Source organism: Heliangelus exortis, chromosome 1, assembly GCF_036169615.1.
Source record: "Heliangelus exortis chromosome 1, bHelExo1.hap1, whole genome shotgun sequence".
Classification (NCBI taxonomy): Eukaryota; Metazoa; Chordata; class Aves; order Apodiformes; family Trochilidae; genus Heliangelus; species Heliangelus exortis.
This window is the reverse complement of record NC_092422.1, coordinates 147664853-147688403: the sequence shown is the minus strand read 5'-3', so window position 1 is coordinate 147688403 and position 23551 is coordinate 147664853. Positions and strand designations below refer to the sequence as shown.

Here is a 23551-nt window from a genome sequence, read left to right as displayed (position 1 = left end):
AATTTCACATAAAGGGTTGAAATAACTGATTATTTACACCATTTAGAAAAGAAATGCATGGATAATTATATCACATTCCCAAAGCATCAATAAAATAATATTTTCAAGTACTTCGCTAACAAAAAAAGAAAACAATAACTATCCCCTCCTTCCTCATAGCTCTCCTCAGAGATCTAATCAAGATGCTGCTGGGGCAATTCCACATCTCAGAAGAAGGTCTTTACAAAGAGTTGAATTTCTTGCATCATGTCCAGAAGGTGGCGAGACTTGGGTTTGGCCAGATCTCCAGTTGTGAGTTCCACATCTGAGGGCCCTCTACTGAGCGTGCCTTGTCCCCAGTAGTAGTGAGTTCAACCTGGGGGCTATCAGCTGAAGAATTCTCTATAAATATGTGTCTCATGTTCACAATACAGAAACAAGTAGCCTCAAAACTAGCTATTAGCCCAACCAAGTCCTTTAAGATTAAAGGATTTCCATGTCACAGCATAGCTGAAGGAGTTAATAAAACAATTAACTCTCCCAGTTCTGATTCTTTTCTGCCTTTCCCCAGTGGCCAAAATATGATAGTACCAGCATTGAGACTCACATTCAAAGCATGAGTTACTGCTCTGAATTCCATGTTGTGGAAAAACTGATATAACTACGTATTTCAGCTCTTCGTGTAACACTCATGTATTTCCTGCAGCACTTCTGCAATAAGTTCTGTTTCTTGGAGGAAAAAACAAACCCAAAGAAAAGCCCTACACCAGTTAAATATTTGTATATACATGCTGAGGAAGAGAGAGGGAAGGGAAAATACATAAGGGAAAAAAAATATTAACTGCCTAGATTATTTTTATAGCACCTTCATCTGAGAAATTTTGAAATGTAACTTAATTAATATATTCCTTTGCTTTTAGAGGATTGTGGCTGATAAGCAGGAGAAACGAAATCAGGAACGTCTGAAGCGTAGAGAGGAGAGAGAAAGAGAAGAGAGGGAGAAACTAAGGAGGTAGGTTTCTATTTTAATGGGAAAATTATGATTTGGTTCATACAAGTTTTAAATCTTGAGAATCACAATGGTCTTTGTTCCTTGGAAACTTACAAGGATTGAAAGTGAATGTCATGCCTAACTTAAAATATGAATTGTTTTCAAAGAAGGCCTTTTTAAGAAATACAGATAGAAGGGTCTGTAGTTGAACAAATGGTCTTTAAACAAGATAGTTTTCAGGGGTGTACTGTGTTTTAATATATCACAGATATGCTTAAACACATGTGAGTTTCTAACATGTTACATAAAGAAAATATCTAACATATATGTTAGAAATTTTCCTTATTTTTGCAGTTGCATGTATGACTGCAGAAACTAATTCCTTTTTCTTCTATGAAATAGTTGCTTCCAGGCCTTGTGGGGGTAGAGTGGAATGGAATCTGAGCTGTAGTTCTCTTGACATGTCAGCTTCCAGAGATTAACAATGTAGACTTTTAAATTTGTTGCAGTCTGATAATACCTGCCTAGCAAGAAATAGGGGAGAGGTGAGAATAAAAAAGCAGATTAGATTCACTTTTGGGTTTGCAGTATGGTGGGCTCAGAAATAACTAAAAAAACCCTGCAAACACAAAACTGTTGTCAGAGGAATGTGTTTCCTGGTAAATATCTTCAAGAGATGTTAATACCAAATAAAAACCCTTTAAAATTGCTAGTAAAATAAATACAGTATTGGGTCAACTAGTTTGCTTTATTATTATGAAATTGTATGTTTGAAAATCACATTCTGTAAGAAATATGCAATTACTATTTTCCATTTGTTTCAGGTCCAGATCCCACAGCAAGCATGCCAAAAGGTACGTAAATGGGCAGAATTGAAGCTAACCTTTCACAAGCTGGAATATTGTGTTTGCTAACACTAATACTTCAAGGTGTCCATATTTACAGACAAAGCATTCTGTTACCTAGTCATCTCTGTTTATACAGTGTTTATCACCATGCTACAGAGTTTATGCATGTACATCTATTTTGTGGCAACTACAGTACAGCTTTTTCTCCCAAATAATACTTGTAATATAGAGTAATGCTCTGTCTTAAAAAGAAAGCTTGTGGTTAATACCTTTTGGTGAAAACTCACATTTTAAAACTTCAAAGCACCAGATTAACTGATGACCAATCAATAATGTGAGTTTTCTTCCTTACATAGACAGTTGAAGGTTACCACTGAGGTATTACTGCAAAGTGATTTAAAAAAAAAAGCCAAGAAAATAATGAACTTGTATGGTGCTTAGAACCTTCCAGAATAGTTTTATTGTTGTAGCTATGAGGAAGGGATATAGTCCTGTTTTCTCAGAACATTTCAGTATGTATGTTCTGGCAGATGATCCCTAAGACCGCATCATAATGTTCTACAGCTTTGGCTGGCCAAGACAAGATTTTGATCCGTTTTAATTCTTTTCAGAAGCCTGGATTGGCTATGCTGTATACATGCATACAGTCGTGAATTAACTAAAGCTGTCTGTGTTAGTCACAAAGGAGTAGGATGTCTGATGTTTCTTTCCTGTCTCTGTTTACCCGTGATAGGACAGAGCAATCACTCTGCGCACTGGAGGCCATTCTCTATTCAGAATTGCTTATGCATAGAGTGCATAACGTTCAAAGCACAATGGTAGAGTAGGTGGGTGAACGCAGTGTCTGGTTTTAACTCCTTTCTGTGCCTAGATCTAGGTCCCGAGATCGCCGCAGACATCGCTCTCGCTCTGTCTCCCGGGAACGAAAGAGGAGAACTCGCTCCAAATCCCGTGAGAAGCGCCATCGCCACCGGTCTCGCTCCAACACCCGCAGCCGGAGTCGCAGCCACCATCGAAGCAGACACAGCTCCAGGGAGAGAAGCCGAGAGCGCAGCTCCAAAAAGAGGTAAACGTTGGCATAGAAATAAACGTCTTTTCCTAGATGCACGAAGAGAATTTTCACAATAAGCCCTTGGTAATCTAAAGATATTTTGCCACTGACTCAGATTTCGGTTACACCTTTAGCATGTTTAAGATTTGACATACAGTAGGGTTGTGAGGTTTTTTTATTTAAAAAAAGAAAAATAATAGTGTTACATATTATGGGTTTTGGGAGTGATACAAGGTATTGATGTCAAATTGATACTACCAGCTTCTTGCTGTGTAGAAAAGGAAACTGTTGTCTCCATTTGAACCCAAGGATATCAGGAGTCACCCATTTGGTTTTTTCTTGGGCTCTTGTTCCCAGCATTTGAGCCCATCTGTTGTGCACTGCACCAGATAAAATGAAGTTTAGATATGCCTGAAAAGAAGCTGCCTCCACTGTCTCTGAGGATGTTGCTTTGCAGGAAAGTGGCTCAACCATCCTCAGTCCATTGGAGGGTTACTTCAGAGAGCAGTCTGGGGCTGTTTTGAATTTGAAGTCCTTTTGCTTTTGAATTATTCAACTGTCTGCTCCTGAGGATTTGCTGATTTCAGTAAGCATAATTTAGAAGTGTTGGAACTGCACAACGAGACATCTGATGAGGAAGTCTACTCGTGACAAGGAGTCTTTTCTTGTATATGTCAGCCACTGTGACATAGATTTGAGTGTGTTACAGTGGGTGGGGTGCCCCATCTTAAAACCCTGGCAGGCTATTGACTTGGAGGAAGAGATGTGGTTTTGAAATAACCACACACACAGGCTTTAGAATTCAAATTATTTTATATTTTAAATCAACAAGAATGAAGAAATGTATCAAGTATCTCATGGCCTGTTTGTCATAAAAAACAGAGGCTTTTTTCTTCCTGGAGCTGATGGATGACTGGTCCCATTGTGATCTGCAAGAGGGCATAGAAAGCAGGATTGGTCAAAGTCTTCTCTTTACTTTTCCATTGTTGCAGGTGGATAAACCTTGAAAGGAATGTAAGATTCTTTGGGGTATTCTTTAGTGTCCTGAAGTCAACATTTCAGACTTTGCAATTTCCATCTTGATTGTAGACTGTTACCACAGTTATCCTAAAGATAGATAAAGAATGCCTCTTCAAGGCATTACCAATGGCAGATAGACAAATCTTCAAATTTCTGGTTTTTTCAGTCTTAAAATAGACCTTTTCCTTTGAATGAATAAATCTGTTAACTTGGATCAATCTCAGTGTATAGAGCATATGCTCACATTGCCTGTAATTCTTCAACTTTGTAGTCCAGCCTTGCAGGACTCAATTTCAGTCCTTGAAAGGAAACTACATACTGATCGATTGTTCCATGGTTCTCACAGGAGTTGTTCACACTCTCCAATATGAGTGCACAGTGCAAATAATTCTTTGTCTTCTATATGTTGACTAAGAAATGTGTGGATCATTGGTGCTACACAAACAACAGTAAACCTGTCAGTTTCATCTGCCAAAGGTAAACTGGAGAAACACAAGGAGGTTTGAAGATGAAGTCAGAGTCCTTTTGCAATGTGATATCAAAGTATAAGCCCTTCAGGATTTATTTTGTGTGAACAAGTTAAATATATACTCCACGGCACAAAATTACAACCTTATAATATTCAGTACTGGAAATATTTCTCCCGATGTCTGTTCCTGCAGCTGTGTTGGAAGAATCCTTGATACAAATAAGAGTTTTGCATTACTGCTAACCAGAAAAGAGAACAATGTCGTGCCATCATTAGCAGCTTATACCTCATATTTCTACGAGATTGAACAAAATTTTTGCTCTTTAAATATGTATACTGTGTTTTCAAGAGGCTAAATAATCTTTAGGTACGATTAAGATACGATCTTGCTGCACGGGGACTGGGATAGATACTGAACTTGCAGTCAGGTTGGGTACCTCCTTCTCAGAGATGCCCTTCTAGCATTAGAACTGCTTTTCACATTATGGTTGGAGAAGTTTTTCTGTTGAATACCAAACCAGTGATGCCAGAATCTGAACTAAATCTGAAATTGCAGGCTCAATTGTATTATATTTCATTTTATCCTAACAACTCTTTCTATTCCAGGGAAGTACTTGTTGCCAAATCCTGTTTTTTAAGGTTGTTGGGGTTTTTTATGAGTAACTTCTCAAAATTGTGATACAAAATAGTTTTCTTCAAACCATACTCCATAAGCTCAAAACATTCAGTTGCCCAAGGAATTTTGGCTGAGAATACTCTTGAAAATAAAAGACACACTTCAGCAACTTCTTCAAGAAGGAGTCATAGATTTTTTGGTTTTGAGTAACCAAATAAATGCAGCTTTGGGCAACATGGTGCTTTTGCCAGACTCTTGCAGAATAGCAGTGACACCAGAAGCAGTGGAAAGACTGCTGACAGCTGCAGCAGTGTCATCTTGTGGTGCTACTAATTTAGGGCCTTAAAAGAAGCATTGAGTTTTGGCTATGTTGCAAGAGTTGCATCATTTTATGTTAACTTAAAGCCTTCAGTGTGATTTCTGGGCTTGTTTAAAGCACCGTATAATACAGTTATTGTAGGCTACTGAATCCTGCTGTAAGAGCTGTTTATGGGTCTGGTTGGTTTTTTGATTTTTTTTTTTTTTTTTCAGTTCTGATTGCATTTATGAAGGCTTTGACATATTAGTGTCAATTAGAGAATTAGAAAATTAGACTCCTTACTGGAGAAACTCTTGATGGAAGTAATTTTCCAGTTTTGTTCTCTATAACCTTATCACAGACAAACTGATGGTTGTTGAAAAGCTCAATATGAGCTAACAATGTGTACCTGCAGCCCAGAATTCCAACCATACCCTGGGCTGCATCAGAAGAAGTGTGGCTAACAGGTCGAGGAGGTCAGCTCCATACTCATGGCAACCTGCCATGGAGTACTGTATCCAGTTTTGGAGTCTACAATATAAGAAGGACGTGGAATTCTCTAAGCATGTCCAGAGGAGGGCCACCAAGATGATCAGAGGGCTGAAGCACCTCTCCTGTGAAGATGGGCTGAGAGAGTTGGGGTTGTTCAACCTGGAGAAGAGAAGGCTCCAGGGAGACCTTTGAGCAGTGTTCCAGTACCTGTAGGGGGCTTATGGGAAAGTTGGAGAGGGCTTTCTTACAAGGACATGGAGTGACAGGACAAGGGGAATGGTTTTAAACTGAATGAGGGTTAGACATTAGGAAGAAATTCTTACTGTGTGTGTGACACTAGAACAGGTTGCCCAGGGAGGTTGTGGATGCCTCATCCCTGGAAGTATTAAAGGGCAGATTGGATGTAACCTGATCTGCTGGGAGAGGTATCCCTGCCTGTGGCATGGGGATTGGAACTAGGTGATCTTTGAGGTCCCTTCCAGCCCAAACTGTTCTGTGATTTTATGAAACATATGCTGGGTGTACTATTGTTTGCAGCAAATAATGCAATTCCTTCTGGTTTTCCTGTTCACCCATCTTCAGAAAGTATTTTCAGAAGAGCCTTTCTCATAAAATGAAAGCCTGCTGCCCCTCAGATACTCCTCCATTCTGAAGGAGATGTTTATTGTGTGCTGTACCTGAGAAAATTCTACAAATACCTGAACTCTGACAAACATAGCTTATTTAATCTCTTACCACCGAATCCTTATGAACAGCCAGACGGATTTAAATCACTTAATGGCTGGGATGTTGTTTCAAATTTATTGCTATAAGGATCAGACCTCCACACTGTGGCTCTGACTGAAAATATACAAAGCATGAAGCAATAGTAGCAATGTGTCTAAGATAATGGGAACCCATCTGGTAGTAACAGCATGAGTAAGGTAATAAGAACCCTAGGTTTACCAAAGCTTAGATTACTGGCTTATCAAGAGCTGGTCTGAAAGTCCTGCTTTTCCTCAGTGTTAGTTTTAAGTTTGCGTGGGCCCACTTGAACAAATTTATGTGACAAGGGCTGATGTACTTCCATACAGACATCGGGTGGATAAATAGAGTACCTGAAATAATAGGGTGGGCCCTCATTTCACATGATATTAGATTACTAGGTTGGATGTAAGTCTCATGAGTCTTATGACAGACTCAGGTGGCATAATTTTGTCTCTTTTAAAGATGAGACAAATAATGCTGTACAAGTGTCTGTTTCCTTCTGACTGTAAAGGAAATCTGGCTGATTAGATGTCTACACTGCAGACATTTAAAGCTGAGTGAGATCCCACTTTTAGCATTTAGATGATTTTTAATTTTTTTAAAAATATCCTCCAGATCCTGATTGACAACTGAATATTCTACCCCTATGCTAATTCTCTACTGTGATAGAGAAGTACAGGCTGCTTTTTTGATTACAGGTCCATTTAGTCATACATCGTATGCTTGGGAGGTTTAAATCTGTAGCTACATCTTTCCCTGCTTTCCTAGGGATGACTGCTCTTAGGTTTTTCCCAGACTGACAAGGCTACTATGTGATTTTTGTTCAAGGGTACTTTTATTTATTTTGCCTTCTAACCCAGTGCAGGGGCTGCCTTGGAACCAGTATTACACAGTTCATAGTTGGTCGACATGACAGTGTGGATGCTACCCACTCTTACCTGGTGAAGGGAATGGGTAGTGGGTTTTTTGGTTTTGTTTTTTTTTTTTTTTAAATCCACTTGATCAGTTAAAAGGTAATGCCTTCCAAGCACTCTAGATAGTGTAAGTCTAGTGAAGGTTCTGGTTCTGAATGCTGTATCTTGTCCTTCAGAAAGGCAGGAATGGTAATTTAGTTCTAAGTCTTCTGGTAGTAATACCGCTTGCTAAAGCAATTGTATAAACTTCCACATCACTGTGCTGTGATTCATTAAAGCCAGTCCTCCTCCTTAGAGCCTCACCTGTAGAGAGATGGGATGGCTGAACAAACACTCCTTGAATTCCCTCTAAAATACATAGAATGAAAAGCCAAAGCTGTGGATGGCATCATGTTCTCTCTGCTCATTCTAGGCTTAATTACTAGAGTTAGCATGAGTCAACCAGTTTGGAAGCCTTGTTGCTTCTGCAGGGGACTTGCAGTGCAAAATACTCATGAAACAGTATTACCTCTGTATTAACTCTTATTATCAGCTTCTTATTTGGCATGTTGCTTCTCTTCTGATTTGATGTGTAGTTTGTGGAATAAGGAGTAATGCCTGTGGATCTCAGTGTTGGCAAATACTGAATCTTGGAAAAATCTACATAGTAGAGAAAGTAATCTTTCCAGATGAGGAACTGAAATGCAAGGTTACATCTTTGTAAGCTTATAAAAGGAAATGAGTGCAGGACCATGTTGCTGACTTCAGTTTTGAAGCTTTGAGGTGATGACGGTAACTTTCTGCAAGTGGAGAGATTACAGTCTCACTGTCCAGTACACCAAATTTTTTTACTAGAAAATTAGTGGCTGTGCTGTTAAGATTTTTCTGTGAAAGTATTTATTAGATTACCTTGTGATGGTAGTACATCTTAAAATGAATGGTTGTTTTGGTTTTGGTTTTTTTTCCTATGATTAGATGTGCTCTGTGGGGGAAAATAGAGAGGGATGTCTAATCCATGTTTGTATGTTTGGTTTTTTTACAGTACAGGCAGCTCCATTTAACAGTCGAAACTAAGGACTGTTTAAAAGAGCAGCTCTTTCCTGGCTCTGTTGTAAATGTTTCAGAGATGCCTATTACAAAGCAATATATCTTGAATAGCACCACCCCAACATTGCAGAATCACACAAGGGATAATTCAGCTAACAAAACCTGATTGGCAGTAGAGATTCCAGATTTGGGTTTTATTTGTGATATAATAGCCTCATTCCGAAATGACTCTATTTTCCACCTGCATTTAGTCAAACTTCCATTTGAAAACACATTTATATAAGTTTGATTTATATATCTGAGATAAGCAGGCATTCTTCTTAAGCTAGAGATTACAGATGAGAAATTTCAGTTAAACTTGTATTAATGCAAGTTTGAGTGTGGAGGTTGAAAATAAGAGTGAAGAATGTTGACCTTTATCTGGGCTCTGTAATAAATGCAGGTTAAATCTGCCTTTATCAGTATTTGTCTTTTCTCCCTTCCCTGTTTCCAGTTTCAAAAGCCAAATTACTTCTGATGGCTTTACATACACTTATATTCACATAAATCTAAAAGTAGTTGGGAAAAGAAGAAAAATATAAAGCGAAAATGCCGTTTGATATTTGCTGGTTGGTGACTAACTCGAGTTCTCAAATTCACCGCGCTTCTTAGGTCCTCAAAAGAAAGATCTTCCAGAGACAAAGAACGTTCAAGAGATCGCGATCGAACTTCACGTGATAAAGACCGGAGCTCACGAGAGAGATCGCCGCGAGATTTCAAAGACAAGAAACGCTCTTACGAGAGTGCTAACGGCCGATCGGAAGACCCAAGGAGCTCGGAAGAGCGTGAAGCAGGGGAGATATAACTGGCTGTGTATTCACCTGGGCTCTAGCTTCCTATGGAGTTGCATACTATGGTTTAGTTTACAGTTGTTCAAAGGGACACCAGTGAGCAGTTCCACACACTGATCCAACTAGGGTAGATGTACAGTATATAAAAGTGGTTATAACCAAGTCAGAATTAAACCCCATCAATTAATGATGCCTAAAGCTGGGTCCTGGACTTCCACCAAGTTGTAAAACTTTTCTGAAAGATTTCTCTTTATTCAGGACGACAGTTTTATGTACCAAGATGCAGATCTCAATGTTTTTAATCTCCTTTCCAATACAAGTTAGTGAACAAATTATATTGTACTACTTGCCTTGGGTGCTTTTGAACCTTTATAAATTCTCCAATTCTGCACCAGTCAAAACAGCAGCGTTGAAAGAGGTTGTATTTTGGGGGACTTTATTGTTTGCTTTTTTGGTTTTTGTTTTTTTTTTTTTTTTTTGTAAGAGGGTGGGTGGATGGATATTACCTTTTACTCTAAGGTTACGTTCCCAGTGATGTGTTTTGTTTGGGAACCTAGGAGTTGATTACAGTGGGAGCATTTAGACAGGAATGTGTGCTGGAGAAAGCGGAAATGTCTTTTTACAGTGCCTATTTAGACTTGGAAATTGAACAGCTGTTGCATTACATCTTTTTTTTTTTTATTTCTACTTAAATTTTGAAATCAAAGCCAGTCCCATATCTGTACCATTTGATTGGTATGTGTTCAATATATTTGTTTTTTTTCCATAAGGACTCTTTCTGCTTTTTCTTGTGGGGTGTAAGTGGCACATCCTTAATTGTATTAAAAACAAACAAAAAACCAGCAACAACAAACAAATATTAAGAACAAAAAATAAAAAATAAAAAAAGGAAACCACATTGTCAAATAACTGACCAAGGATATACTGGTGTCTCAAGTTTTAGTTACTTAACAGTTCAGCCATTAAAAAACCTAACATGATTATCAAGAGTTTTTAGTATGCACCTGTACTCTAGGAGCAGCAGTCTTCTAATACAGTTATGACTGCCCTAAGATTTTCAAAGCCCAAACCATGCAGTCATAATGATCATGGCATAATTGCTAACTCCTTAGTGACTTCAGCTCCAAAGAACAGCATTTCATTTAGGTGTAAGCTACCTTAACATACAGGGGGTTTCTGCCTGTTCTGTCAGATTAAAAGTGTTTTGGGGCATATAAGTTGCTAAAATAACACCCACCGGGGCTGTGTGATGCACCTTCACACAGAAGAATTTAGAGATTAAGCTCTCCTCGAGACAGCACTACTGAGTTATTTACCAGTGATGCTTAAGAGCCATGGTTGTGATGATTTCTTGGCATTTTCAGCAGGTTCTGCAGACTCACTTCTCTGTCTCCCTAGACCCAGTGCCTCTATAGGCTCGCTAATTATGGGTATGTAATACCCCTACACTTTCACTGGCTGCACTTCTTCCTGATGGTCTTTCTGTATTCTCTTCAGTATGGTCAGAACACATGGGTGCTGATTCTACCACAGTAGATTATCCAGCAGTAATTTGGCCGGCAGTGAAAGCTAGAACAGGACCTCTACATCTCAGGAAGGGCTTGTATCCAGCATAGCACCTTTGTTAATGGAATTCTAGTGGTGTGACAAGTGGTGAAGAAGTCCATTTTAGTTGCATTTTGCATAGCAGAATTGCCAGCAAGTGGCTGGGAAAATTATTTGATATTCACTCCTGGAATTAAGATATTCCAAAAATGCTAAGGACTTGTCTCCCCCTGCAGCCAGCAACTAGAAATTCTGTATTATAAAACAGAATTTGCATACTGTGATAAAACACTTCTTAGATTCCTTACTAGCAAATTCTGGATAATGTGCCATCAATTTTACAAATGGCTTTTAAATTTACCTAGGAAAGAGTGATTGGATTTGGACCTTTCCTTATTTATAGGTTTTTGTGGGGTGGTGAGCTTAATAGTATGTCAAATACCACACCGGTGTTAAACAGAGAGAAGGTAAGTCTGATGTCTGACAAAATAATCTGAATTACATGTGGGAATACATTTCTGATGTCTGAAATCAGGACTGGAGTGCAGTTAGGAAGAGAACTGTATTTAGGCAATTTATGAAATACATTTCTTTTGACACAAGAGACACGGAACATCAGTCAGTGAAGGAGCTCCTCTGGTTGTGCCTGAGTCAGTAAGGGTCTTTCACCCTTTCATCTGAACCAAGGTACCTTAATTTCCAGAAGGGTGGAACTGAGGTATTTGTCACCTATCCATTTCCTGCTGGGTGGCTGAAGAATGGGATTTAAATTAGTTTTGCTTGGCTAAAATAATTATGAAAGGGATCTGGGGAAAATCTTTGCCCATCTCTGCTGCATCAGATAAGGGAAAGAGCGTAGACACTGGTGAAACAGTTTGGGCATCACTTCTTGTAATCTTTTATTTCCCAGTCTCCAGGAAACTGTTAAGCAATTGTTAAATCTCAATTCTGGTCTAGAACCAGATTGTAACTGCAATGGCAAAAGCGTTTAGAAGATGAAGCCACTCAGCACACTAACCCAGACTGACCTAAGTCCTACAGACATGGGTGTAGCAGTTTCATGTCACACACTGTCATCTCTCCAGGCTGCATTTACAACTTCCCCCCCCACCGAGCCTGTTTGGCCCCGCTGCTCCCCCTTCAGGTGCTTACTCAGTTCTTACGAGATGGGGAGAGGTGGAGATGCGGTGTTGGACACAGATGTATTCCATGGGGGATCCTGCTGTGCAGTAATCTCTGGTGATCTGCATGGCTGCTGCTTAACTAAGATCTTGCAGGTCTGCAGGTCCTCGGAAGGGCCTGAGTGCTCGAGGTCATTCCTCTTAGAGGAAAGTGCCTTTCCTATCCTGTAAGGAGCTTTAGTGCGGCCTGGGAAGGGAGTGGATTGGAGTGCAGTGCTTCAGTTAACCTAAGGATGCTGTGGCTGAGCATCTCTTTGAAATTTTTGCTGTTGCACTTTCAGCTTCATAGCCATTTCTACTGGAGTACAAATTAGATTATTTCATTTGTCAAAATCTTTGGAATGTTGTGAGCCTGCAAGCATTATTCCTGTATCTCAGGAAGCTGTCACTCTGAATTAGCAAGGGGGGTGTAAAACAGGAGAACATCAAGGTGGCAAGCAGCTAGAGCATGGCTCCTTACGAGAAAGGGGGTCGTCTCCTGAGCAGATGAGTTGCTTTTCCCACTGGAGTGGGAGGGATCGTACGGTGACATTTCCAAGCAATGTGGTGCTGGGCCTGGTGCAGCCACATCACACTGCCCAGCTTCAGGCTTGCCAATGAAGCGGATAGAGGAGGGTGGTCCATCTGTCCTCTTGCTTTGTCAGGTAGTGTATCTGCTACTTCTTTCCCTCTTCCTGCAGTGCAGACTCTACCCCTGCAGCCTATCTGGCTGTCCAGTCTGTCTTGTACCAGTCTGTGCCTTTGAAGCACTTTTCATCCTGCTCCAGGGTGGTGAGAGGAAATAGGTGAGCCAACCCTCTAGGCCAATGCAAATGGAGGACTTGTGGTACCCTTGGGATTATATATCTAGCTGAAGGAAGAATGACAGCAATTTAAGGCACCTGAAGGCAATGCAAGACAACTAAGGGCATGGGTGGGTACCACTGAATAAATTATTTTAGCTATGGCAACTTAAACACCACAGAAACTTCTTGTTACCACACTGAAGGTGACTGGGTGAGATGTGTGTGCTGTCTCCTCCATGGCTGTTGGGGATCCAGGCAGATTGCAGTTGCAGTCAGCATTAGACAAAGTAGAAAAGCAGGATGAGCTACAGACCAGAGGTGATGGCAGTGTGCACTGTGCTGTGAGGGTCTGCAGCACCTGATAAACCCCCTGATCTACTATTCTCCATCCCACATGTCACATCCCACCTTGCTCAGTACAGTTGTCCTTTGTTCAGCCAACAGTAGAGGTTCATTTCTCCTAATGCGGTGGCTTGTAAAAAGTGTTAATGCTGTCTTCACTCAGTCCCATGTGGTTCTTGCCTTTTTTTTTTTTTCTTTTTTTTTTTTTCTACTTGCTTAATAAATTCTTGCACCATTACTGCTGCTGCAATTCTTTAATTCATTCCAGTAAGACCTGGAGATCTGCTTTCACTGCAGCTTGCAAAGCTGGGAAGCAGCAAGTGGCTGGGCAGGGTATTCCAGGGGAAGAGAGGAAGAACTGTTTTTCACTTTGGGCTCTCCTCTTTATCCCCACTTTCCTTTTTTTTTAGGCACATTAGAGACAGTCTGTGTGGGCAATTGGAAAATTCTCTCATGGTTTGTCTCTCCTGGCTCTGGCCAAGCTGCTTCCCCAAGGCTTTGGTAGTGCTGCACAGAGCACTGCAGGTAAGAAGTGTCCTAGGGAAAACACCAGCGGGGAGTTTGGGACAAACAGCAAGCAATAAAGCAGGGATGCACATGGGCAAGGTCCAAAAAGAGCCTGGCACATAGCAGGAGCTGCTGGGGCTGTACAGCCCTTTCCCAGGCTGAAATGATCAGGTAAATGCTGACTGATGAAAAGTATTGGTGGTGATACTCAACTGTGAGCATAAAGGTTAGAAACTGCCTGGTGTTGGCTCAGAGGGGTTGCAAACTTTCAGAGCATCGGGCATCAAGCACCATCAGCATCCAAGGCCTGCTCAAGCCTCTACATCCCATCACTAGAAGGTGAAAACTGGGCTGGGAACACTGAACTACCATAACTTACTAAAGCACTGCCGTCTACCTAAGCTCAAACTGGTTTGCACCAGAGCAATGGGAGTGAAGAACTGCAGGTTACCAGCAGGTGAGGGCAACCACTGCCTTGATGGAGGGTGGGACCATAATCCTGGTCTCGCTTTCACAGCCACTGTCCTCCCTGTCCTAAAATTCTGCCTCTGCTTTCAACACTGTACCAATGGAAAGTTTCAGGGCGATGTCAGGATCAGCCTGCTCTGCTTGACAGCAGTGGTCAGCAGCTGGGTGTCCTCAGTGGAGAGGCTGGAAGGAGATCATCAGCAGCAGCACCATCAGTGTGTCCCTGATTTGTCTGCTCCCAGCTGGTTGTGCAGGGGGGAGGTGATTGTGTTGCTGCCTCCGAGAGACACCGTAGCACTGCTTCCTCCTGGGGCAGCGCTTCCAGGGTTATCAAAAGCAGAAGCCTGGACTCTCCATGGCCAGTACACAAATTATTCTTGCAGTACAACAGGGCTGCTATTTCTGCTCCCCACTGAGAAAACGAGTGATTCTGTCTAGGATGCTACTGGCTTACACCACAAAAAAACCAAAACAATGTCACTCCTGTGTGTCTTAGGCTTGTTTCATAATGATGGTGTGCAATCTGACCAGTATAAGGACCCTGAACTGGCTCAAACCCACTCCACTGCGTAAACCAGAAGTGCTCAGGTATGGCATGTAAGGTTAACTGAGCCTTGGTGACATTCTAATTAAAATGCTTATTCCCTCAGTGTTAGCCTTAGCAAAGGTAAAGAAGAAAGGCTTCATTTCTAACACCACCTTTCTCTAAAGCAGAATGTTTTACATGCTTTAAATACAGGGGGGGTGGAGCTACATGATTTTAAGGTCCCTTCCAGCCCAAACCATTCCATGATTCTGTTGTAATGAAAAAGAAAAAAAAATATAAAAAATTATAAAAAAAAAATTTATAATTCACTTGTCATATCTCAATATGACCTTCGGTTTGCAGCAATTCATTCTCATCATGCATTGTGCCATTACAAGCCTTGTGGTACCTTCTGTTTAACCAGGAAGGTGAAGTCAAGGTCCAACAGGGCTCTCCTACTCCTCTCCATGTCTAACAGAAGTGACCTGACACTGAGCACAAGGTAGAAACTTTGCTGCTCCCAGCATATTCTTATCTGAACTGTACCCGCAGCACCTTCTTATCTATCACAAGATGTTTTAAACAGTATCTAGAAGAAGCTCCTCCTCTTTCAGCATAAAATAGCACCTCTGAGGGTTACATCTGTGCCTACAATCTACAGCAAGAGAGCTCAAGCAGCCCTTAACTTCATTCACCAATAACCAAAACAGCCTTCCAGCTGTGGAGGAGTGGGTGCAAGGGAGAGTTTTCTTCTGGACCTTGCTAGAAGGATTTTCTGGAAGATTCCCCAAATTCTATTAAAGGTCTCTAGTCCCCTCTCTGGGCGACAACAGGATAGCTGAAATTACCTCCTCCCCTCACTTGCCTCACTGTGCCTCTCTATGGCCCATGCTCCAGGCAAGGGCAGGAAAGCTGCTTGGCTCAGATTCTCTAAAAAGAAAATTATTGGCAAATAGATAAGCTACTTCTGTAAAACAGTCCCGGTTATTTCAAATTGCCTTACTATGCTCATAGCCCTTGTCCCAGAGCGATTTGGTGATGCTGTTGTGCACCACTAGGCTCTTGGATTTTGTCCCAGCACTGATTTTCAATTGCACAGGGATGCATTTCAAGTGCACCTTCCTCTGGGTAAGCTTCTGCCTTGCCACTACAGCAGCCAAAGTTTTTTGCATTCAATTTCTCTAATCCTGGGATCCTTGTTTGCTGATCCTGATTGCTTATTCTTTCCCAAAGCTGCCTCTATTGGAAGCTATGAGTTCATTCAACAAAGATTATGAACTGAGTTTTAGTACATACATTTTTTTACAGTGTTTAGGCAATATTTTGAATCAAGAAGGTGTTTGATTGTCTTACCAGGTCAAGGTTTGTGTGGCTGCTCTTTTTTCTCCAGCAGCATGACTGGCAAAGCACTTTGATTTTACTGGCCATAGAGATAAGGATAAGCTCCCTTCATGAGTTCCCTCTCACTCCTCTTCCTTTTCTCAGTATTTATTATGTATTTGTCCTGTTCTAGTTCAGGTCAGACACAAAGGCCACTCCACGGCACTTTGCTGATTTAATTCATACTACCCATGCTACATGACAGATTATTTATCTCACCCAGACCTTCCTGATGTCCCACAGGCTGTAAGAAAACCATAGAGCTTGATGTGAGGGCTTTGGCCTGACTGCTCAGTGCTGCTCAGGAAATCTCTTTCTGCTATCTTTTGGTATGGTATCTTCCTTAGGTTCCTCTTCGTGGGATCAAAGTTATCTCTAAGAATGCATACGGTATGTATAGCACCATGAATTTACTGGTTTGATAACCAATAAATGGTTTGCCTCCCAAGTACATGGATATTACTATTTTGCAGAGTCACAGTGAGATCCAAAGGAAGTCAGACAGGGTTGTGTGGTGATGCTACTTGAGAACTGGGAATTCAGGTCAGTTACCCTCAGTCTTAAGATGTTGGCTGATCTATAGTCTGTTGGGAAATCTTCCTGCCATCCTTTAAAGTCTCAGATTGAAAAAAAAAAAAAAAAAAAAAAAGGCCATATACTCCTAAACCACTCACAGCATACAAATTTTTGGAATTTAATGTGTCCTTCCCTTTGTAAATGTATTTTTAAGATAACTCCTTTACTTAAGCCTGAGTTTGGTTTGTTTCACATGATTTGTTTTTGCTTTTACTATGCTTCCCTCCATCACAGGAGCAAGGGAGCACATGAGTCTTAAACCATCAGCCAGTGTTGTCAGGCTCCTGTCAGCTGTGGGTTTATATGGCAAGGCCAAGCACATCATTACATCTCACCATCATCATGGCAAAAGTGCTCTTAACATGCACTAAAGAAATCAAAAAAGGGAAATTATTTTAAGCTCATTGCAGAGGCTGGAAATATTTTTTTACAAGCCCTGTTCTTTTCTTACAATACTTGACAAGTCTGTGCAACGTGCTTCCCTTTCTCCCTGAGCTGAAAAAAATACTGAATCAAATGGAGCAGCCTGCCCCTTCCTCCCTCTCCTGCAAGAGTTCATCTTCTGTTATTTGGGATATCAGCATCCTTTGCCTAACAAATTGAATGATTGAAGAAAACTGCACATCAAATGAGGGAGAAATCTGCATTTTCAGCAGCTCACAAAATGGTAATTACATGGTCAAGTGAAAATTTCCTTTCCCATGAACCGAGGAGCCTGATTACTGCAAGTGTGATGGGCACCTTGGTGGGAGCTTGAGCTGTCGTCTGCACCCACCCCCAGTACCACCAGCTGCAGCTGCCACTGCTGTGCATTGTGAGTGCCTTTTCCATGCTATAAATGAGAGGACACATCTACTTTCTCTGTTTATTGAGTTACACGGAAGCAAAATGGCATAGTGGTTATTCACAGTTATTATTTGCTTATTTCATGATGTCTAAGGAATACAAGGAAAAGCAGTTGAATAGTTCTGGTGTCTTTTACCACCGAAGGGAAGCTCAGGCCACACAATGGGGCAGGATGAGGGCAGTGCCATAGAAATCCCATGCTGCCACATGGCAGCCACATCCCTCAGCTGGATGCGTTGAGGTAGCACAGGAGCCAGGGAGCTCAGTGCTATTGCCCTCTTCTGGATACGTGGCCAGAGCAATTTGTTGGGAGTAACACCATGAAATCCACATGCTGGACATGTTCAGCCCAGCCCAGAGGGACCCAGTGGAGACTACATCCAATGTTGCCATCCCTTGCCATGAAAGCTGCTCTGAGAAACCTCTTTCAAGGCTGGGGAACACCTCTCACTGATGCAGAATGGGACTTTCCCCATGTTCTTCTCAAACCTAAGTCCTGTACACCTCTACAAAGTCCCTGGAGATGCTTCAAAATGGTCTCCTGCTCAACTGTTCATGAGGATGGGGAGGTGGTAGCTGAGATAATGAGCTACTGGTGCCCCTCTGGGCTGCTGGTCCTGCTGGAAGGAGCAAGTCTTCCTCTCAGGAAGAGCAAGCTTAAGGCCATCATCTTAAAATGTAGTCTTCAAGGACAGTTGCAAATGGAACCCTCCCAAAGCACATCAGGATTTGTTGGTTGGCTTTGATGTATCTGTGGGTTTTATTTAGCTGTAGAAACTCAGTTTGCTAAGGAGAGCGTTGATATTTATACCTACATTACATAAGCCTTTTTAAAAATTATTTTTATTTTAATTTTTCATTCTTCCAACTGTGGCTGTAGGCCCAAAAGCAGCAAATCAGTACTGGTGAGATGCTTGATGAGCCTGGAAGTTGCACATCCTCACCAACCCTCAGCTTTGTAGACATTGTTCAGGTGAGTGCAGATTTCATTGGTCACCTTCTCAAAGGAAGCTTTGCAGTCTCCACCAAATTTTTCCTCCATCAGTTGCAAGATAATGTCACAGATAACCTGAACAAGCATAGGATAAGAAATAACCAGTGTGAACTTCCCTCTAATTTAGAGGCATAAGAACACAATATATACATTTTTAATCAGAATTCTTGGAGGACAGAGAGGGATACAAGAACACTTTAGCAGCATATAGCATGCAGAGCTTGTAACAGGCCATGGAAAATCAAGTCTGTTACAGAATTCCCCAAAAATGCAGTTGCTGCTGCTGCTGGTTTTTTTTAACTACCCTGTATCTAGTTAACATTTGCTGCACCCAGCACATAAAGGCAGCTGTACAGGACCAGTTCACTTGGTCCATCTACTGCAGTCCTCCTGGCAGTGAACTGTCCCAAGTGTTTAAAAGCCACAGGGAGCCCTATGTTGAATGCCTATGGAATACATGAGTTGGGAGGTTTTTTCCTAATCTTTCCTGCTCCTTAGCTATGCAGCACTGTGTCAATGAGGATTAGTTTGTCATTACAGTCACGGGTGGGTGGCATACTTTGAAATGCCAACTCCATTTCTGTGGAACATTTATTGTTTTATGAGCATCTTTACTCTGAAAAAGTCTTTCTGGGCAGAAATCCTCACTTATTTTCCCACTTACTGAAAACTGGATCCACTACTTTGGAAACCACCTTCCTGGTGCCTGAGTGACCTTTGCCAGCAGGTGCCTCTCTATGTGTTTGGTGCTGTTAGGCAGACAAAATAGTTCTAAATGCATTCTGCTAGTGACCTTAGGTGGACTTGGGCAAGTAATCTGATGCTGTATGTATCACCTGTGTTTGTGTTGTGTTGGCAATGCTGTTGATATTTTTGGTCCATAACAGCTTTTTCAGTTGTCCTAGAAAAGCCTGGTTCCTGTTACATAGACATCAAGGGCTGAAGCCCAGTCTTAAGCTGCTTTTCTGTGTCTTGTTATTAAATGGCAAGCGTGGGAATCCTGTTGCACTGAGAAAACCCACCACAGCTCCTGGGCAGCCCCACAGCTTCCACCTGAGCAGACCTGCCTGCATCACACCTGCTGCAGAACCTTTTTCCTAACAGGTGCCAGATGTCTCATTCCTGCTGTCTTCCACCAACTCCACTCTCTGAAGCATATATATATATATATATATATATGTATATCTACATATACACAAAGCCTGTTTTTGTCAGGTCTACCCCTCAAAGGGGAAGACATCCTTCCATCACAATTACAGCCTCTGGAAAGAGGTCTGCTGGCTCACCCTAAAGTTTTTGGGGTCGATCTTCAGCTGGGTGGCATGTTTCTTGCCCAGTGGGTTCACTATCCCAAGAAAAGCCTCGGAGTTGTCCAGGTGTTGCACCATGTCATTGATGGCAGTGAAAACCTTCTTGCCATGGCCCCGGACCTGATCCGACTGTTTCATCTCTTCAGCAGAGTCCATGCCTTTGAAGTGTGTGAAGTAAGACTTGGTGTCTGGGTGTTCAGTAAACATCCTGTTGAGAAATGAGAGACATCCTAATCTGTGGACCAAGGTGTAGTGAGAACCACAAGTCACCAGGTGTCGCCGATAATGAACTGGGAGCTTAGGCCCAGCTGTGCCCAATAATCAGGGCCTGCCCCAGCCGGAAATGGGCGGGGCTGAAGGGCAAAATAAAAGGCATGCTCCCAGAAGGAGAAGAGGATGCAGAGAGACGCCTGGGAAGAGAGATGGAAAGAGAGCTCCTGAGAAGAGCCGTGTCCCCGAGAGAAAGGCTCGCTGCAACACCAAGGCATGAATGGCTTCAAATTCCAGGACTTGTTTTATGCATTTATCGCCCTTTTTCCTTCTCTCAAGTAGAACAGATACCTCTTTCCCCAGCGTTTCTTGGTTCTCCTTCACCTTTCCCATCTGTGCACAGCCCCTGGGCCCATGACAGCCTGTCCCCTCCCTTGTTTTTCTCCAGGGCACTTCCCTTTCCTCATTCTTCCTTAAAACCTACCTATCTTGAATTTATTCTACTGCTTCTAAAGTAGACATCTCCTCAGCTCTGACTCTGTGTTAGGTGGAGATACAATTCACATAGAAGTGGGAGCACGTTCACATAGGTTGCACATGACAGCTCAACATTCCCAAAGATGTTCCAGACAGCAGATAGGTCCATTGTGCTCTGAGTGGGTGTTTCCATGGAGAAGCCCTGCAATTGGTTTTGTTAATTAAGCCATTTCTAGAGTCCATCCTAAAACTGTCTAGGTACTGCTCATTTCATTTGTTCAAAAGTAACATAATTCAAAGCCACTCCTAAAGGAACTGCTTTTTATAACATATAAATTTCGGTCATCCTGGTCAAGCTCTGGAAAAACAAATTTAGTCTATTGGGTGAACCAGTTATTCACCCTGAAAGAGCAACTTCCAGATTGGATTTCACAGTATCACGGAATTGTCACTGTTGGAAAAAAAGTCTAAGGTCACTGTGTCCAACCCTCAATACCATACCTCAAAAAAAAAATGTTCACCATCCTACTAGAGCATGTCCTGAAGTGCCTCATCGACATGGTTTTTGAATACTTCCTGGCATGGTGATTCCACCACCTCCCTGGGCAGCCCATTCCAGTGCCTGACTATTCTCTCAGTAAAGAAATTCCTCTTAAGATCTAGTCTAAACCTCCCTTGGTGCAACTTCAGGCCATTTCCTTTAGTCCTGTCACTATATACTTGAGAAGAGTCCAACAGTCACCTCACTACAACCTCCTTTCAGGTACTTTCAGAGAGCAATGAGGTCCCCCCTCAGCCTCCTCCGTACTAAACAATCCCAGTTCCCTCAGCCTCATCCCCTAGGACTTGTTCTCCAGACCCTACACCAGCTTGGTTGTCCTTCTCTGAACTCACTCCAGCACCTCAGTGTCATTCTTGTAGTGAAGAGCCCAGAACTGAACCCAGTATTTGGGGTGTGATCCCACCAGTGTCAGGCACAGAGGGGCGACCACATCCTTTCTCTTGCTGGCCACACTGTTTCTGATACAACCCAGGATGCTTTTTGTCATCTTTGCTGCTGGGGCACACTTCAGGCTCATATTCCTCATGTACAGTGGGGTGTCAACCAGCACTCCTGGAGTTGTTGTGACCAAAATGTAGGACATGGCACTTGGCCTTGTTAAACCTCATACAATTGGCCTTGGCCCATTGATTCAAACTGTCCAGGTCCCTCTGCAGAGCCTTCCTGCCCTCAAGAAGATCAACGCTCCCACCCAACTTGGTGTCATCTGCAAACTTGCTGGGGAAGCACTCAATCCCCTCACCTAAATCAATGCTAAAGATATTGAACAAGACCAGCCCCAAAACAGACACCTGGGGGACACTCACAGTCACAGAATGGTTGGGCTTGAAAGGACCTCTGGAGGCCATCTGATCAAACTTCCTGGGTCCATCTGGTTGCCCAGGACCGTGTCCAGATGGCTTTTGACTGTCTCTATGGATGGAGACTCCACAACCTACCTAGGCAACCTGTGCTCTGTTGCACTCACAGTGAAAAAGTATATCCTGATCTTCAGAGGGAACCTCCCATGTTTCAGTTTGTGTCCATTGCCTCCAGTGCTGACCCTGGGCACCAATGAGAAGAACCTGGCTCCATCTCTCTACCCTCCCCTCAGCCTTTTATACACATTGATGCCCCTAAGCCTTCTCTTCTCAGGCTGAACAGGTCCAGCTCTCTCTACCTTTGCTCATGAGAGAGATGCTCCAGTCCCCCGTGTTTTTCCCAACACGTCCATGTCTCTCTTGTGCTGGGTAGCCCAGAACTTCTCTACAGGCAGGTCTGGGGCTGTAGGACTCTAAGACAAAATTCTGTAGAATAAATCACTTCATGGAGCCAAGCCACTGGATGCTACTAACAATTTACAGCTACATTTCTGAACCTAACTTTCCTCAGGATGTGACTCCTCAGACAGCAGAAGGAAGGAGCAGTGCCTAATATGTAGCTACATGAGGTAACCAGGTGCCAATAATTGCCAGGTAGTGGGCTTGACCTCGTGTGAAGCCCACCTGAACCTAATTAGGGCAGGCCCCTACTGTGCATGAGCAGGATTAGGGGGCCAATAAAAGGCTCACACCTGGCATAGCCACTAGGTGGTTGGTCACCTTTGGAGCAATAGTACTGATCCACGCTGGTCAGAGTACCATTTGTGAGATTCTACTGGGACACCTGGTTGGACCTTGGAGCACCGCATCCACAGAAGAGGTTTGTCTTGCTACACTGGTACTATTTGAAGCTGATCCAGGCACAAGATATGAAATACAAGAAAGCCAGAAAGAGTTTAAAGTTATGATAACTAGAAACAGTATTTGGACTCATCAGTGTGTATGGAGATGATATAAGTCCTAGCTGAGAGAGAGGTATGTGAAAGGTGAATGGAAGAAACTTCTGTCTTATGGAAGGAGAGAGGAAAACAGTGAAAACTAAGAGAGGAAAGCCCAGAGGATGGATACAATGCAATGAAACAGATGGGCTCTGGACTGGAAAGGCTAGAAGAAAATCACAACAGAAATATTGCAGACATACGAGTTAAAAAATCTTTACAAGAGTTTAGAGGCAAAGGGAAAGAGGGAAATAGGGCCTATGTTTTGTTCACATTCTCTTTCATACCATGCTTTCTTTTCTTCACCTTAAGTGGGTGAAGAAACTGTTCTCATATCTTCTTCCTTTCCCTCCTCTCCTCCCCCTTTCCTTTTACTTTTCTTTGTGTGGATTTCTCCTCTTCCCTGTTTCCTCCCTGAGGTGGGGTAAACCACAGCAAATCAAGATGGTCCCAGCAAGGGCTGCGTGAAAAACATCAAGATGTGCTCCTAGGTGGTAACTCCATCCTTCTTGCTGTTCCTCCGTTAACCCTCTGGGGCAGCAGCAAGATGGGCTCTTCCCTTACCTGACCAGCACAGTTGTCCCATTGTCCTCAGCATCCACATACATCTTCTCCCAGGCACTACGGGCACTTTGCACTTCTGCTTCAGAGAATGACATGGTGGAAGAGCTGTTGGCAATGAAAGGTGCAGCAGGAGAGAGAAGGACAGAGAGGTCCCGGTGAGGTGATTCTGCTGCAGCTCTCTTCTCGGGGCTCTCTAAAT

The 23551-nt window shown here is 42.4% G+C and overlaps 2 protein-coding genes across 4 annotated transcripts in view; one reads left to right on the top strand and one right to left on the bottom strand.

Moving 5' to 3' along the window:
• Positions 1-10174, top strand: part of LUC7L2 (LUC7 like 2, pre-mRNA splicing factor) — a 37098-nt gene extending 26924 nt beyond the window's left edge. For all 3 annotated transcript variants that reach the window (XM_071732604.1, XM_071732609.1, XM_071732607.1), the window contains 4 exons: positions 900-991; positions 1795-1824; positions 2690-2884; positions 9103-10174. In XM_071732604.1, coding sequence (XP_071588705.1) covers positions 900-991; positions 1795-1824; positions 2690-2884; positions 9103-9295 — 510 coding nt within the window. In that variant the 3' untranslated portion in view covers positions 9296-10174. The remainder of the gene's footprint in view (positions 1-899; positions 992-1794; positions 1825-2689; positions 2885-9102) is intronic.
• Positions 10175-18264: 8090 nt separating this feature from the next.
• On the bottom strand, positions 18265-23551 carry LOC139790849 (cytoglobin-1-like). Its single transcript, XM_071732650.1, has 3 exons — positions 23353-23551; positions 19718-19949; positions 18265-18506 (listed from the first exon to the last, which is right to left on the bottom strand). The coding sequence occupies exons 1-3, from the start codon at positions 23445-23447 to the stop codon at positions 18378-18380; spliced, it is 456 nt and encodes a 151-aa protein (XP_071588751.1). The 5' UTR covers positions 23448-23551; the 3' UTR covers positions 18265-18377.

Bases quoted from the DNA above. Each gene is read 5' to 3' on its own strand.
- LOC139790849 (XM_071732650.1), bottom strand. From the start codon at position 23,447: ATGTCATTCTCTGAAGCAGAAGTGCAAAGTGCCCGTAGTGCCTGGGAG. The intron at 19,950-23,352 runs GTAAGGGAAGAG...ATTTCTCAACAG, and splicing joins GGGACAACTGTGCTGGTCAG to GATGTTTACTGAACACCCAG. The intron at 18,507-19,717 runs GTGAGCCAGCAG...ATGCTTGTTCAG, and splicing joins TCGACCCCAAAAACTTTAGG to GTTATCTGTGACATTATCTT.